Here is a 15,602-nt window from a genome sequence, read left to right as displayed (position 1 = left end):
TGTGATTTTGTGTTTTTTTTTTCGTTAGTCTTTTTTGACCAAATTTGACTGCAACCGACAAGAGGACAAAATCCTATGTTATATACTCTTAAGTGAAATGCTTTATTTCAGTAAAAATTTTACTAATTTTAGATTAATATTAAACTGAACCATATTTCGCAAATGCTCTAGAATTAACAAAATCATAAAATAGAATATCTGTTTTTCTATGATATTAATTACAATTCGCATACTGCATGACGTCAGTATGTAATATTAAGTATGTTTAGCCCTCCTCTCATTAGATGTCCCCACTACACTTTAAATAAAAAAAAGGGCAAGAACAAGAAGAAAACAACAATCGTAGGATAATTTAAATACTAAAGGCGCTCTGAAAATCAATAGACCCAATAAACAAACATTTATCGATGTTTCGCCGTAAAGATAGGTAAACTAACAGTAAATAGAATAATTATATAAGTGCAGACAACACAAATAAAAATGACATCAGTGGAAAGTGACCCTACAGATGTAAGTAAATAGTCAAAAATTCAAGTCTTGAATCATCTCACACCTCCCGGAGTTCTTTCCATAAGCAGGAAATAGTTGAAAATAATCTTGATCGTTACAGAAAATGTCTGGAAATGAGTCGGTGCAAGTAATTGTAAAATGTAGACCTTTGAGTTTCAAGGAAATCGAACAGGATTGCAAAAGTGTTGTTAAGATATGTTCAAACAGGGGAGTAGTTGAGGTAGAGAATCTTAAAGCCAAAAGCGACAACGAGAGAAGCAAGATATTTACTTATGATGTTGTATATGACGAGGGGTAAGTGCTAAAAGTGAAACTAAAATCATTTTAAAAAGTTTGTTAGTGATGTGTGAAGTGCAATATTTACACACACAGCAAGGTTACAATACAGTTAATGGATTAGTTCATTTCGCTTGACATTCACCCAAGGGTCACTTTAATTATTATACTTAATATTATTAATGTGTAAATGCAAGTATGTAGTTGATTATAAAAACTTTTTCCTCTGTGAAAGCACTTCATTTATATACATTAACTATATTAATTTTTGCAATTAGAAAACTTTGATTGCTTGGTAACATTGTTCACCAATCACTTAGAGTGATGCACTATTAGCCTCTTATCCTTCAGATCTTTCATAAGAATTTATTTTAATCCAAATTTAAAGAGCAAAAACACCAAGCATATCGAAAAAAGACAAAATAGCCTAAAATTAAAGTTTCAAATTAAGGTTTACTAAGAATAAAATCTTCATTGGTTATAATATCATTTCTAAATATGGTATTTTAGATCTTCACAACAAACAGTATATGATGAAACTATACGACCTCTAGTTTCATCTGTTCTAGAGGGTTACAATGGTTGTGTTTTTGCTTATGGGCAAACTGGAACTGGCAAGACTTATACTATGGAAGGTAGTTGCAATGGCGCCAAAAGTTTCTTTTTGTAAAACTCGTTTAATTTAATTAGGTGGGGATGGTGAAGAGATGGGTATTATCCCCAGGGCTTTTGAGCAAATCTGGGCTCATATCGCCCGCAAAACCGGTGTTGAATTTCTAGTTTCTGTACGTTATATGGAAATATACATGGAAGAAATCAGGTAGAATTGCTATTACAATGACAATCTGGGGATCATAATATAGTATTTACTCAGAGATTTACTGAGAATTAAAAGTACAAAAGTCCATGAACTGAGAGAGCAGGCTGGTCAAGGGGTGGTTGTCACTAACTTACATTCCCACACCTGTCAAAGTGCCAAAGATATGTTTAAAGCCATGAAGACGGGCAACTTTAATCGAACGACTGGAGCTACTAATATGAACGAGCACAGCTCCAGATCACACGCGATTTTCCAGATTATAATAGAAATGGTTGAGGGTGATTCCAAGTCAATGAAAGTCGGCAAATTGAATTTGGTTGATTTGGCCGGAAGCGAGAGACAGTCTAAGACAGGGGCCACTGGGGATCGATTGAAAGAAGCCACAAAAATTAATAAAGCATTGTCTTCTTTAGGTGAGTAATTTTTATTGGTATTGTTAATTTTGTCTTAAAAACAATAAAATGTATTTTATGATAGAGGCGAAAATAAATGAACAAATGCAAATCAAGATCAATAACCCAAAAGCATCAAATGTATTCATTTGCAATTACGTTATCCGTATTACGTTCGATATACATGTATACCTTGTAGAATGGATGTCTTTGCCTTATAGGTAATTAAGCGTTTTTTTGTATGCGTTACCGGTCATGCAGTTTTCCATTTTTCTCTGCTTGAACAATTCTGATAATTTCGCTTGCGTAAACTTGCTTCCTGCAAACCTTATTTGAATTTAACTATACGCCTATGTATTTTGATTCAACCTCGTCAATCTAGAAAAAGAAAGATATATATATATATATATATATACAAGATCTCATATTTCACATTCACTATAAATATGTATGCGTGGAGTCTCGAACAAAATTATCGGAAACGATTCCGATTATAATTTCTGTTATAATTTCCAAGATCCTAGCACATGCATCGCCAAATATCTCTGCATTGCTTTGGTTTCTAGGTAACGTTATCTATGCCTTAGCGGAGAATTCGGCTCACATTCCGTACAGGGACTCAAAACTGACAAGGATGTTGCAGGACTCCTTAGGGGGTAATAGTAAAACGATAATGATTGCGAATATAGGTCCCGCCAGCATGAACTATGACGAAACGATAATCACACTTAGATATGCGAATCGAGCAAAATCAATCAAGAATAAACCAATCAAGAATGAAGATATTAAAGAAGGAAAACTATTGATGTTACAGGAGGAAGTTGAACGACTGAAAGCTTTAATATTGGAAAGAAGCAATGGGAGTGTAGTTGACGGGTGGGATCTTCTCTTTAGCGTTCAATGGGCCTATTCAATTTAAAGCAAGAATTAAAGGTGGGGTTTTTTCTAAAAAAAATCTTGAAAATTCCGACAATTTTAATTCATAATGTATTTTTCAAGCTATAAATTTGATTATTTAGCAGTTCCTACTCTTGAATACATAAAAAACGGCTACCATATAATCGTTTCCCCAACATTTAGGTAACGAGGAGTAAGTAACTCTGTCAATAAAATGTACAAAGATTCAAGCAGTTGGAAAGCTAAGTTTGGTTTAAGGGAGATTAGTCATCATATATTCTTTAATACATTTTTTTTTCTTTTCACACTATTAACTTTCCTTAAAATTCATTTGACCAAAGTAACCACAATTTACTACTTATAGGGATTTTGATGCTCACATTTACATTTTATATGTTTTAGACTGAACTATTTGAAAGACACAAACCCATTAATACTTTAAGATGTTAGTTCAGTTTCTTCTTTTAGGCTCTAGTTTAATTAACAGACTTGTGGATAGGCCCATTATTTTTATTTTAAATATTTGAGTCTTGCAATCCTCATTGAATGAATGGTTTTTGGAATCATTTGTAGATTAGCCGGAGAAGACGAAGACTCGAGTTCAGACAGTGATAGCGAAAGTGTAGAGAAAGAACGAAAATTAGAGGAAGGCAAATTGGAAGTTGACGAATTGGCTAAGAAATTGAAGGCGTTGGAAAAGCGAATGGTTCATGGAGGAAAAGATATTGTAGACAGTGTTAATGAAAATGAGTTAAAATTGGAACAACAAAGGACCGAAATTGTCGACAGAAAGGTGAGTTAAATTATTTTATGAAATAATTCAAGAAATTTATCAGTAGTTGGTTATAAGCGAAAAATAATAACATTTTGGCAATGCTATCAGAGATTTTCAACATAATCTACCTACCAATAGAGATAGGTATCAACTAAAAAAAACCTCAGATTGTTGTTTGCTATCACATTATGACAAAGAGGTTAATATAAACTAAATACCATTCCATGACTTTCTGCATTCTTCGAATTCCATATCTGTGCGGCTATTTAATGCATAGTAAACTTAGACTTGCCCATTTTTATTAACAAATTTCCAACCAATATGTCTCACAAAAAGCAAGAAATTGTTCGCGAGTTCGAACCAGATCAAACTCATATAAACCATCAAGCCGAAATGCAATGTAAAATCAACTTCCTAATCGCGCAAAATGTCGCCTTAAGTTGCGAACTAATCCTGGTTAAACTTCTAACTGTAAGTTTCTATGAACTTTCTGTAATCCATTCCAATACGATATCATTAAATGCCAGAAAAGAGAGATTGAAATGCAGCACCGCATTGAACTTGAAGAGGAAACGTGCACGGAACTGAAACAGGTTTTCGCCAGTTTACAGCAACAGGTGGATTTCAAGCGTGACAAACTGAAAAGGCTTAATAACAAGCTGCAATCAATCCGGCAGGAAGTTAAAGATAACCACGAGGTGTACTTGAAAGACAGACAGGAAATCGAAAACGCTAACGATGAGGCAGCTATGTAAGTGGTTTTATTGGGATGCGTCACTTGCAACATTTTGTACATTCAGGTTTAAATATTTTTTAACTATGCGTGATGATTTTTAAGTTGGGAATTTCCTTCTACCAAATGTTTTTTTTTACATCAACTTCATTTTTTTAATTAGCATCTGCGCACCTTATTCTACGGCTAGATTTTTTTCACAATTAATTTTTTTGTATATTTTATAATTAATGTCATTTTATGCATATTAAAAGTAATGAAAATCTAAATAAACTGGAGATATCTGACACTTATTACAGATAGATTAGATCTATGCAATCTCTGTTTTTTCGTTGCTTATTGATCAAATTTTCAACTTTTGTTTTGCAGAAACATTATTTCCTAAAATTTTTTTAGGCATTTACGACAGTCGTTTCTAATAATAGACAACTTTGTACCTTCCGAGGAAAGAAGTAGGATTATAAATTTAGCCCAATTCGATGAAGATTCGGATAATTGGGTGATAAAAAAAGACAACACCAGGATATTGCCTTCGAAAAGACCTGTGGCTCATAACTACAGACGTCCGATCTCTGATTTTGCAATACATCAATCGCAAACTCAACCAAAGTATCGAGTTAGTACCTTCTTTGCGTATTTGTCACCTTAATTTCCATCCTTTAAAGGCAATGTATGTTTATTTTAAGAATTCTATGGAAATTATCCTATCGATGAAGTTATCTAGATTTTTATTTTTCGACATGTAAAAGTGGATTTGTTGGGGGTATAATTTAAAGTCGAAAGGCATTTTTTTAGCAAAGATATAACATGACATTTCTCAAAGCAATTACAACTTTTGTGGAAAAAAATTACACTACTATCTATAAGAAAACTATCTATAGAATATCTATAGTAACCTTATAGGTTCCGAGGCCTCCATGTTTTTTGAGTCTGTCCTTGGGAAAACCAATTCTCCAACCTTTGAAATGCCCTATAATATTGTGCAATGTGTTCCAAATTAGTTGTCCGCGTGCAGTACCGCTATTATAGATAACTTTGTAAATAAATAATGCGATAAAGACAAACTGACCTCACAACTCTGTCTTCCTCCTTCGAGATCGTTTCCATGACCGATTCAGGTTTTATCGATTACCATTATTTGCTTATGCGTGATAGTCAATTTTTTTCCCATATTAAAAAGAGCCTGCGATCCACGGAAAAATACAATGTAAAAATATAGTCGAAAGTAATTATTTTAATTGTTCTTCGGCGACCAGATCAAACACGGTAGAGAATCGTAAAAGCCCCTTCAAGCCGTGCAAAATTTAATTTGTCAAGCGTATTTGCTTTATTAACAGGTGCGAAATTAATAATAGTCGAGATAATCTGAATGCGCCATTGAAATTATCTAACAAAAATAAACATGTTTCATAAAGCGGACAACCAATTTGGGACGCTCCGTACAGTAACAACAAAACATTATGTGGCTATGTAGGGCGAAAATGTTCTGGATTTAAAACTTGACATGCCCCTACGCACCACTCAAGACTACGCAGCCCCGGCAATTTGTCCTCAGATTAAAGCGTTAGTGACTGATGTGATTAAAAGGGAAATGGAGAACTCTCACGTAATTATAAGGGTTCCGCCGCATTCTGTGATGGGCAGGAGCAGTACGTCGAAGTTAGAACAGGAAGGGAAATACAAGCAGGCCCTGCGTAGTTTGGTCGACGTCCACAGTTTTAAGTGAGTTCAACATTTTTGGGTAATATGGCTAGTAAGCGAAATGTTAGTTTTCCTGATTTCAAAAAATTTTGCCTTTAATAATGACTTTTCTGTCTTCTACATTTTGCTATACATATTTTCTGATATTTTAGGAAAAAAATAAGCTATTCAATTACTTTTTTTTGGAAAACTCTCAAAAATGCGCTTAAGAACATAAGCAATTCTATTGTTTTGCGCATGTAATTTAAAGTTAGAAAAAACATTAACACAAACCGTTCTATTTGCGATAAAAAAATCCGCATCTATTTAATGTTTAGTCAGAAGTTTACCTGCTTGAATACATTCTGAAGATGGCAGTCCTAGGGCCTTCATCAATTAATGTAACATTTTTAGGATTTTTCTGGTTTAAATTTTTCGTAATTTAACCTCGCAATTACTGATGGGATATACTGTTTATTATTATAGTTCATTAAATGACTATTTTAGGAATCCTCCACCATCAAAGTCAGTACCGCCTCGATCGGCCAGATCCTCGTATCAGCTAAAACAAGCCTAAGTATTTCGTTTGACAACAAAAGTATTCGCTTATTGTGATATTTTCTTTTTAGTTGTTTTTAAGTAGATGTTGTGTATTATGCTTACTTAACAATTATAGTGTTATTATTAATAAAAAATATTAAACAAGTATTAATAATAATACTATAATTAAAGGGCAAATTATTAGTGCGCTGTTAACTTTAACATCAACCTAATGTACATAAAACCGAAGTTTTTATGCTTTGTGTTTAAAATTTAGTTTGCATAGAACGTTTGATCGAAATCTGCTTCAATATTTTTACGGGAGCTAGCTTGCAATTAGTCTTAACAGCACATTGATAATGTGTTCCTAAATTATTCAGTTGGGAGTGGTAAGTATTTAAAAACAGCACAATTAATGTTGAGTCATTGTGAACCGGGTCGAAACAATTTAAACTTATTTTGAAGCAAGCTGCCTGTGTGGGAAAGTTTTTTAATGCTCCATGGTTTCTGTTAATAAAAGATAAGAGCAATGTTGCCTTGTTGATCTACTTTCTGGAATACCGGGAATGAAATTCCCACTGTGAAGGCGCTTATTTGCCATTTTTTTCTAATTTCGAGTAGGAATTTTTGAGTTTATCAAGAAAATTTAAGTTTATGTTTTTTTTTATTATTAATTTTACCTACAGTGCAGCTCTTCAGAAATTACTAAAAAAAGTTTATTAAACAATTTGTCGAGCAGTTTATATTTATTTTTTGTTATTTGTTTTCGATACTTAGAAATTAACGTTGTTGCTTTCATTAAAAAATTATGTTATTTCTTTTCTTCATTACTAATAACTACTAATTATTTCTTAAGCCGCCACGGTGGTAGGAGGTATATTGGCATCGAACTTACATATTTGGGCAAATATTCGTGATTTTTCTTTTCACAATTATTAATGTGAAAAAGCTGTGTTTTATACCTCTGGAAATAATGCTAGAACTAATAAATTTTTAACATTTAGGCAATTTAGGGATCCATTTTCTTTAAACTGAATTATATTCCATTTACTAAGTTTGCCACTAAAAGTTCCTTACACTTGCACAAAGTTCAACTTTATTTTAGTTACCATATTTAGTTTGTTACTGTTTATGTTTAATATTAATTTATTCTATTTATACCAAGAGAGATTTAAATGTTTTTAGCACCTGAGCACATTTTGAAACATACTCACTTTATAAGTTGTAACAGATAAATTCTACATAAAAAATGATCTCTGTTCCACCACTATTTGTTGTAGAATTATGCACAACTATTTTTGTTTAGTTTTGTATTCAATATACATGAAATTCTTTAGTATTAGAATTAGGTCATCAAGGCTGTTTTATGTGTTGTTGCAATATTTTCTAGTCAAAATGTATTAAGGAGATTATCTTTTAGTTTCAGCCAATAGCTTGTAATATTTAGGTATTCAATAGAGAATAAAGTTTTTAAAAGCCATTGTTTTGATCATTACGCATTTTCCCTCTACGTAACCAAATACCAAATTATTAGAAATTGGAAACATCCGTTTCGTTTTTTTTATATATATACGGAGGTCTCAAAGAAATTTGTTATTTTCAGCTTGTTCGATAGCCATCTCGGTGAATTTATTGATCAAACTGTGAGCGTGGTAATGTTCTTTCTCTTGCAAATCGTGTGGGAACATGTCTCATAAATATTACGATAAAGAATTCGCCCACATCCAGGATTATTTGTCCTCGACTCTCAACACCGAACCATCCCAAACTGATAGACGGGAACACAGGCACTTACTGGCTACTTTATACTTGCGCTACATTGTAATATCCAATAAACTGTCTATTTGCGTAGATCAAATGGTACAGCCTCAGAAGAGACTGTTACTGAGAAAATTGCTTGAAGCCGTCCTCGGGAGGATTCTTGAACTAAAGGTAGGGATGTCTCCATATACAGAGTGAACCAAAAAGGTTATGTCAAATTTAAAGAAGTTATAGAAACGCTAGACATAAAAAATCCGTAGTTGAAACAGAACTATTTTGACTTCAGTGTCATTTTTGTTCAAAAACAATGTTAAAGATATTGCGAAAAAAAATTATAATAAAATTTAAAAATGACAACCTCCAACCTGGTTACATAAATTTGTTTTTTGAATCATTAAATTAAAAAAGAGAGAGGATGTCACCACTTTTTTCAACAGTTCCTCGTGGGTGAATGCAAGAGTTTCATACACCAATGACGTGATGTAACCCCAGCAGAAAAATCCAACAGACTTAAATCAGGACTTTGTGCTGGTCAAGTAGTAGGATCATAAAGTAAATCGGATCATTTTCATAGTTCAAACGCAAATATTCGTCGGCAACGATACGAATACGAAGAACTTAAAGTACTGCGATTATGATTAAAATATATTTTCAAGCAACATCTAATTTAGAAAAACAATTGATAAATTTGTATTATATTTATTTAGTTTGCTTTATTCAAGTAGGTTTATAATTTCTTTTTCACCGAATATTCATTTTTCGTCGAAACGGCACATTTTTATCTAAGGATTTCCACGTAAAAATTCTTCATCGTGATGTCCGCTATAACGTGCTTAAGTTTGGCACAACATTCTTAAAACACTATGTACAGGAAATTTTTAGGTTGCGAAGTTTCCCTTTTGCCGGGGAATAAAAGGTAAAGTTGCCTCCCGGATCATTTCTACAAAGTTACAAAACTAAGATGCCTGTTTTCATTTCATAACTAGTTATTAAATAAAACCCGTTTAATCAGAAGTTTTTATTAAAAAAAGGACCTCTTTTTTTGTCAAGATCAAAAGAATGCTTTTATAGAGTGACCTAGTGGAAGCGGATTTGGCTGAATGGACTCATTGCGGGGACTTACTGGAAAAATTAGGTTTGACTCCCTTTGAAACAGAGTTGGAAATACCCAGTTGCTTTCGGAACGAGAGAGAAGAGGACATTGCCTATAAAAAGCGAATTATAGAAATGGTTTTAAATAAGCTGGGCTTTGCTGAAAAAGTCGAAGAAAAGTCACCAATGGCAGAACAACAGGCTATTCTTATTGTCCAAACTCACGAGCGAGCCAGACAAGGAAGACTAAGAGCTCAATTCATGAAGGAGATTAGGAGCATGAAAGAAAAAAACAAACCAAGTGCTATTACCGGTAGTTGGTTCTTCTAAGGTGATTATTAGTGAATGAGTAATACCTTGCAGGTGAGGGAGAGGACGTGGAAACTAAAGCTCGGGGAATAAATATGGGAGCTGCGTTAAAAATTCAAAAAATATGGCGGGGATACGTGGCTAGAAGGGCTACTCGTAGAAGAAAATTGCAAGAAATGCTACTTATTGGTATTAAATTGTTAAAACAAACAACTATTTTGGTATACTCTTGCTTTAGGGATGATTCCATCACCAAAAAAGAAAAACGAAGAAATAGAGAAGGATCTCCAAAACAAAGAAAGGAGGAGGCAATTACAGAAAGAACGACAGAAAGTCTATGATCTCGAAATCAAAAATATTAGAAGGAACTTAGAAAAAACACAAAGGTCAGAGGTCACATTTTTAACTATTTTAGATTGTTAATTCTCGTGGTGTTCAGAGGTCCAGTGCTAGAGCAACTTAGCGACCAAGTCAGAGGATGGTTGCACGAATATAAAGCACAAACGGGTAAAATTCCCGAGTATACAGGTTCAGAAAGAAGTGCTTCCCGGCTTATGCTCAGTCGGCAAGGTGAGACATTGAAACGCGCACGTATACATGATGAAGAGTTTTATGTAATTAGAACGAACTTTTAGTCATTTATTGAGAATTACCAAAAGCATATTATAAATTGCAAAAGAAATAAGCAAATCAAATTTCCTTGGCCTCGTGCAAAATTTCTCGTATAAACCCATCCAGCAAGAATCTCGTATAAAATGTCCTGTCCGAATCTTTACTTTCGTGAAATAATAGGTACTGAGAGCGAAACTAGTAAATCAACTCCCGGGTCTTCAAAGGACTCGAAATCGAAGCAGAAAGACAAGAGTGCTAAAGGGGCGAAAGAAGGGAAGTCGCAAGTTGAAACCGAAGAAGAAGATATTCGATCGAAGGCTTTGGTTTCGACTTTCCTACCAGAATTAAATGTGCGGTAAGTATTACAGCTGCTAGAATAAATTGTAGCGGATTTATACTCTGAATGCCAAGTAAAAAATCACTTATAGGAGATCAGTGCATATATAAGAGCAGACTTCTAAAAGTAGATTATGAGTAACTGTAATATCATACAGGGTCATTTTTACAAACAACTTCTTTATGAGTTTTAGAAAAGGAAGAGGGGAACCTAGTTAATATTGTACAAAGTAGTTATTACAAAAATTCTATGAGTGCCAAAAATTGTCCAAAATTCTTCCATATTTACATAATAAATACAGTTTAATATCATTACATAAAAGGCTATGAATCACCCTGTGTAAAAATTAGCTCATCTCTTTGAAGAAAAGAGGAATACGACGAAATCTGGCGCTATAAAGATGAATCCGCCAATCCTGGACAAAACCACTATAACGATATAATAGAACATGAGCAAATGACCGAAATGGAAAACGAGCTTAGGAGGATCGTGGATGAAATGATGAAGGCTGAACTAATGCTGCTTCAAGTAAAATTTGAATTGCAATCCAGATACTTTCATTGATGTCATTGCTCTTTACAGGAAGCTTATGACAAAGACAAAGGATACAAAGGAAAGAAGAAATCAAGTAAGAAAACTAGGAAAGCTGGTAAAAAAGGAAAGAAAAAGAAAGAAAAGGACTTGACGCCTGATCGTACCACTGAGTCGCTCTTTGAAGAGCTGGTTGCAAATGGAATAATCAAACAGTGAGGGTACGCAGATAAATGCCAAGTTTAAAGTTTAGTGGTATATTTGGCAGGTACCCGGAGATATGGATGAAGGATTTTATAGGAGAGAAGTCGTTCAATACTCCAGCTCCTTATAACAAGGGACGAGAGCCTTCTTATGGGCTTGGTGACGTGCGACAGGTAGGTTTAAATATGTTCCGTGTGAGATTTTGGGGAATGGCAAAAAAGGATGTTATTTCCCGATGGTACAGAATTATGATAGTTTTTGGTTAATTAACTGTCATAATTTTTTTATGATTAGGTCATGGACATAAAAAAATATACTTCATTATTAAAAGAATTGACAATAACGTCATGTCCTAAACTGCATTGGCGTTACGAATGTGAGTGACAAATTAAATAATTACTTTTTTGTAACCAAACAGCCGCGTTCGAAAATTTTTGCGAATAGGCAACTTACAGTTTTAAAAATAATTATTATTCCACTATATGAGTTAATTCACGAACACAATGTGTACAATCACCCACAGCATAAATGATGTAGTCGCCATTAAAAGCAACTATTTCGTCTCAGGGGATAATATTTATTTTGAAAGAATGATATAATAAAATTTATTTAACATGACTGTTTTAGAAATATACAAGATAGCCCAATGAAAACTCTGCACCTTAATTTACAGTATTCAAAATGGAAATGTGTAAGAACGCCCGAACATGTCGATTTTTGATCCGAGGGGACAATTTTAATTGTATTTTCGACTAACCTCAATCCCTAATTACTAATGTGTCAGGTATAATGTGTAGGTGATGATTACCTCCAAAAATTGTAAATAGAAAGACGTGTCGAGTAAAACTTAATTTAAAAGGTAGTTGTACCCTGATTATATCCTCCTAGTTTGAAGTAACTACCATTGTCCGCCTTGATATGACAACTTGTTAAAGTATGAGAGAAAAAAGTTTTATATATTTTTATTATATGAGATTCTGTAAGAAAAAATAAAAAACTACATTTATACACTACATGGGCAACCCTGTATACAAGTCTGTTGTCTCAAAAAATGCACTACAAAAAGCAGTATTTGAAGTATTTCATCATTTTACTGAAATATAGTTCCTTCAATTTTTAATGAATGAATGTGGAACTTTTGCTTCTCTAGTATACTACACGGCTCTAATTTCCTATCAAAAAACAAGTTGTTTCAATGTTTTGGTACTACGTAATTGAAGTTTTATTGCATTTTTTACCAAATTTTTACCTATTTTTCTCAAAAACTAATCAATAGATTTTGAATTGTAATAAACCATTAAATGTAGTTTTGAAATATTTTTAATTTGAGGTGTCATTTGGCCCATGTTTCAATTTTAAAAAATCGACCATTTTGTACTACTGATGACGTTTAAGAAAATAAACATACGTCAAAAGATAATATTTTTTCTCCTATTTAATACTGCTTTTGAATTTTTTTTTAATAATAATTAGTTAAAAAAATTTAACAAAAGGAGACAATTTAGAGCCGCACGGTACGTGAGTTGTGGGAGCGAACATGTTCACTGAAGGAAATTTGCTCTGAAATGTCAAAATAAGGAAAAAACTATTTCTGAGTCAATGTCGACTTACTAAATTGAAATGTTTTATGACATTTTTTCTTAACTGCGTCACTTAAACTGTAACATTTAAATCGTACGTAAAATTTAATAAATATTTGTTGTTACTTAAGAGCCGCATGTCTGAACGATATATTAACTTATACGACTACACTTTCAGAAGAGTTATTTTAATTTAGTTTCAGTATATTCCCTTTTCAAAATAACTCTTATGCCACTTAGGCAAGTTAATTTTTGTACTGTATTATTTAAGCTATGAGTCACTAAGTGTTGCATTACCATTATGATTGAATCATCATGATCTTTTCAGATTTTAATCGAGTACTGTGTGATACCTTTACTAACCAAAAAGCTGCACCAATCCACGCCACACATCAAATCTGTCTTTTTGGCGGGTCCGAGCGGTTCTGGTAAAGACATGTTAGTGCAAGCTATATGCAACGAAACAGGTACAATTTGCGTGAGAATACTGCTTCTCGGAAATTTTCTTTGCTACCACAATAAATTTTTAAATTAATAAATTCTCTACAATTCCAAAATTACATGACTTGCGAATTGAGTAAATTAACGTATGTAATTATGTAAAATTAACTCGTTAATTATTTCCGGATAGAAGATACGGAGTTCCGTGTAAACGTATAATATCCGTTTACACGCAACTCCGTATCCTCTGCAATAATTAAATGCGTCTTGTTACTTGTGAATTATTAGTTCTTCTCCTGACCATTTTCCTTTATTTTCACATATTAAAAATGCATGTTAAAAAGCAAAAAACCACAAGGAAAAATCTATTAAATTAAAAAGAAATCCGTCTACACTGCCAATAACTGAACAATTTCATAAAATATGTTTTAGGCGCAGTTTTATTCGACTTGACCCCAGCTAATATAGTAGGGAAATACCCAGGCAAATCAGGTCTAATAATGCTAATTCATCTAATAGTCAAAGTTAGTAAACTTCTCCAACCGTCGATAATCTATATGGGAAACGCCGAGCGACCCTTCGTTAAGAAGATACCCAAGACCGATAGGACCGACCCTAAGAGGTTCAAGAAGGATTTGCCTAAAATTGTCAAGAGTAAGTGCTTCATTTTGCTTTGGAAATAATTCGACTTAATAGGTAATTTGAACTATGAAAATTTGTTTATTTGAAGACTTTAGTCCGGAGGACAGAGTAATTCTTATTGGGGTTTCGGACAATCCTTGGGAGAGTGACCAGAAGATGCTGCAGCAGGTTTATCAAAAATTTCTTATGATACCTCGTCCTAATTATAGCTCAAGGTATCAATGCTAAAATAACATGAGATATGGGTTTCAAGGCAAATCGTTTTGCTAGATTTTTGGTAGGCTTTTTTTTAATAAAAATACCCTTGAAACCATATTACAAGTTTCCCTGGTACTTGATCTAGAGGAAGTTCAAAAAAGCACACCTTTTTTTTAAATTAAAGTTTACATTATTATTAAATATCAGCTGTAGACCACCTTTACCATTTTTCATAAGTAATGACTATACGTGTTAGTTAATTTTATTTTGTTAAAAAAACAGCGAAATGCTATGCATTGAAACCCCAGACCACGCATATTTAAAAAAAACACCCTATATTCTATATATAAGACCTACACTAGATACCTATTTACATTTAACATTAATTTTATTTTCAATATTGAAATCTGTGTTTTAGATATTTCATTTGGACGCACCTTTTAAGCCAATACATGTCTGTCAGCTGCATTAAATTTGATACCAGCGTGATGAGTAAAATATCTGACGGTTACACTGTTGGTAAGTACTTGTAGAAACGTGCAATGAAATATTCTAAAATTCAAAGTTAAAGAGGAATCAAAAACGCATATGGCATTAATATTGGTAATGGAATTGGTCTAATATCATCTTAAACGAATATTTTAAACACACTGCATAGACCTTTTTTTAGGGTCGATTGTTGCAACAGTTGCAGAGGTGATTACAGTTAAAAGGATGCTACAACTTAGAATTCATCCTTTGAGTCCGTTGGAACTAGTTAATGTGTTATGTAAAAAGACGCCAATTTACAAAGAAGTATGATCATGAATTTTATCTAGTAATATTTGTAATTGCATTAACGATACTCATGTAATCCATGATAATTGTTAATATTTTGTAATCTTATTCATTGGAATAATACGTACATTTAACATCGCAGGAAGAGGAGGCGTTTGACTCATGGTGGTCGAAAGTACCGATAGTACGGAGGCGAACGAGAGCTGTAGAGCTACTTCTAGAGGAAGAAGCAGACATGCAGGCAAAACAAGCGAGTGCAAAGAATAAAAAATAATTATTTAATAATAAAGAATAATATATCATTTTTCGATTGATTTTTTACTAAGTTAAACATCTTTCAGACTGAATTACCTGCATTTACAAATCTTTAAACTTATTTCATGAATTTCACGTCAAAACTCTACTTCTGGCAAAATCCGAGTGATTTTCCATAAATATTCCAATAACCTTCAAGTGTTTAAGTTGAAACTTCATAATGGTTTAATCACTAGATTT

The 15,602-nt window shown here is 33.1% G+C and overlaps 2 protein-coding genes across 2 annotated transcripts; both read left to right on the top strand.

Moving 5' to 3' along the window:
- The first annotated feature begins 294 nt into the window (after positions 1-294).
- LOC136340696 (kinesin-like protein Klp68D) lies at positions 295-8,103 on the top strand. Its single transcript, XM_066284951.1, has 11 exons — positions 295-510; positions 611-804; positions 1,297-1,421; positions 1,477-1,606; positions 1,661-2,019; positions 2,565-2,874; positions 3,469-3,688; positions 4,198-4,421; positions 4,800-5,019; positions 5,878-6,125; positions 6,591-8,103. The coding sequence occupies exons 1-11, from the start codon at positions 481-483 to the stop codon at positions 6,658-6,660; spliced, it is 2,130 nt and encodes a 709-aa protein (XP_066141048.1). The 5' UTR covers positions 295-480; the 3' UTR covers positions 6,661-8,103.
- Positions 8,104-8,309: 206 nt separating this feature from the next.
- On the top strand, positions 8,310-15,428 carry LOC136340655 (IQ and AAA domain-containing protein 1-like). The gene is made up of 15 exons (XM_066284879.1): positions 8,310-8,555; positions 9,456-9,777; positions 9,840-9,974; positions 10,024-10,171; positions 10,225-10,355; positions 10,578-10,752; positions 11,100-11,262; positions 11,317-11,480; positions 11,534-11,642; positions 13,378-13,516; positions 13,923-14,144; positions 14,221-14,347; positions 14,749-14,849; positions 15,001-15,125; positions 15,250-15,428. Exons 1-15 carry the CDS (start codon positions 8,310-8,312, stop codon positions 15,379-15,381), a joined length of 2,439 nt encoding a protein of 812 aa, XP_066140976.1. The 3' UTR covers positions 15,382-15,428.
- The last annotated feature ends 174 nt before the right edge of the window (positions 15,429-15,602 follow it).

The sequence above is a fragment of the Euwallacea fornicatus genome, chromosome 8 (assembly GCF_040115645.1).
Source record: "Euwallacea fornicatus isolate EFF26 chromosome 8, ASM4011564v1, whole genome shotgun sequence".
Lineage (NCBI taxonomy): Eukaryota > Metazoa > Arthropoda > Insecta > Coleoptera > Curculionidae > Euwallacea > Euwallacea fornicatus.
Note: the sequence above shows the minus strand (reverse complement) of the source record. Positions and strands in the feature narration are given on the sequence as shown.

What these genes read in the sequence shown, in the direction of transcription:
- LOC136340696 (XM_066284951.1), top strand. Translation starts at nt 481, where the DNA reads ATGACATCAGTGGAAAGTGACCCTACAGAT. An exon ending in AATGGGAGTGTAGTTGACGG is followed by an intron (nt 2,875 to 3,468) that starts GTGGGATCTTCT and finishes AATCATTTGTAG; the next exon opens with ATTAGCCGGAGAAGACGAAG. An exon ending in AAACTCAACCAAAGTATCGA is followed by an intron (nt 5,020 to 5,877) that starts GTTAGTACCTTC and finishes GTGGCTATGTAG; the next exon opens with GGCGAAAATGTTCTGGATTT.
- LOC136340655 (XM_066284879.1), top strand. Translation starts at nt 8,310, where the DNA reads ATGTCTCATAAATATTACGATAAAGAATTCGCCCACATCCAGGATTAT. An exon ending in GAAAGAAAAAAACAAACCAA is followed by an intron (nt 9,778 to 9,839) that starts GTGCTATTACCG and finishes AATACCTTGCAG; the next exon opens with GTGAGGGAGAGGACGTGGAA. An exon ending in AGACGCCAATTTACAAAGAA is followed by an intron (nt 15,126 to 15,249) that starts GTATGATCATGA and finishes TTAACATCGCAG; the next exon opens with GAAGAGGAGGCGTTTGACTC.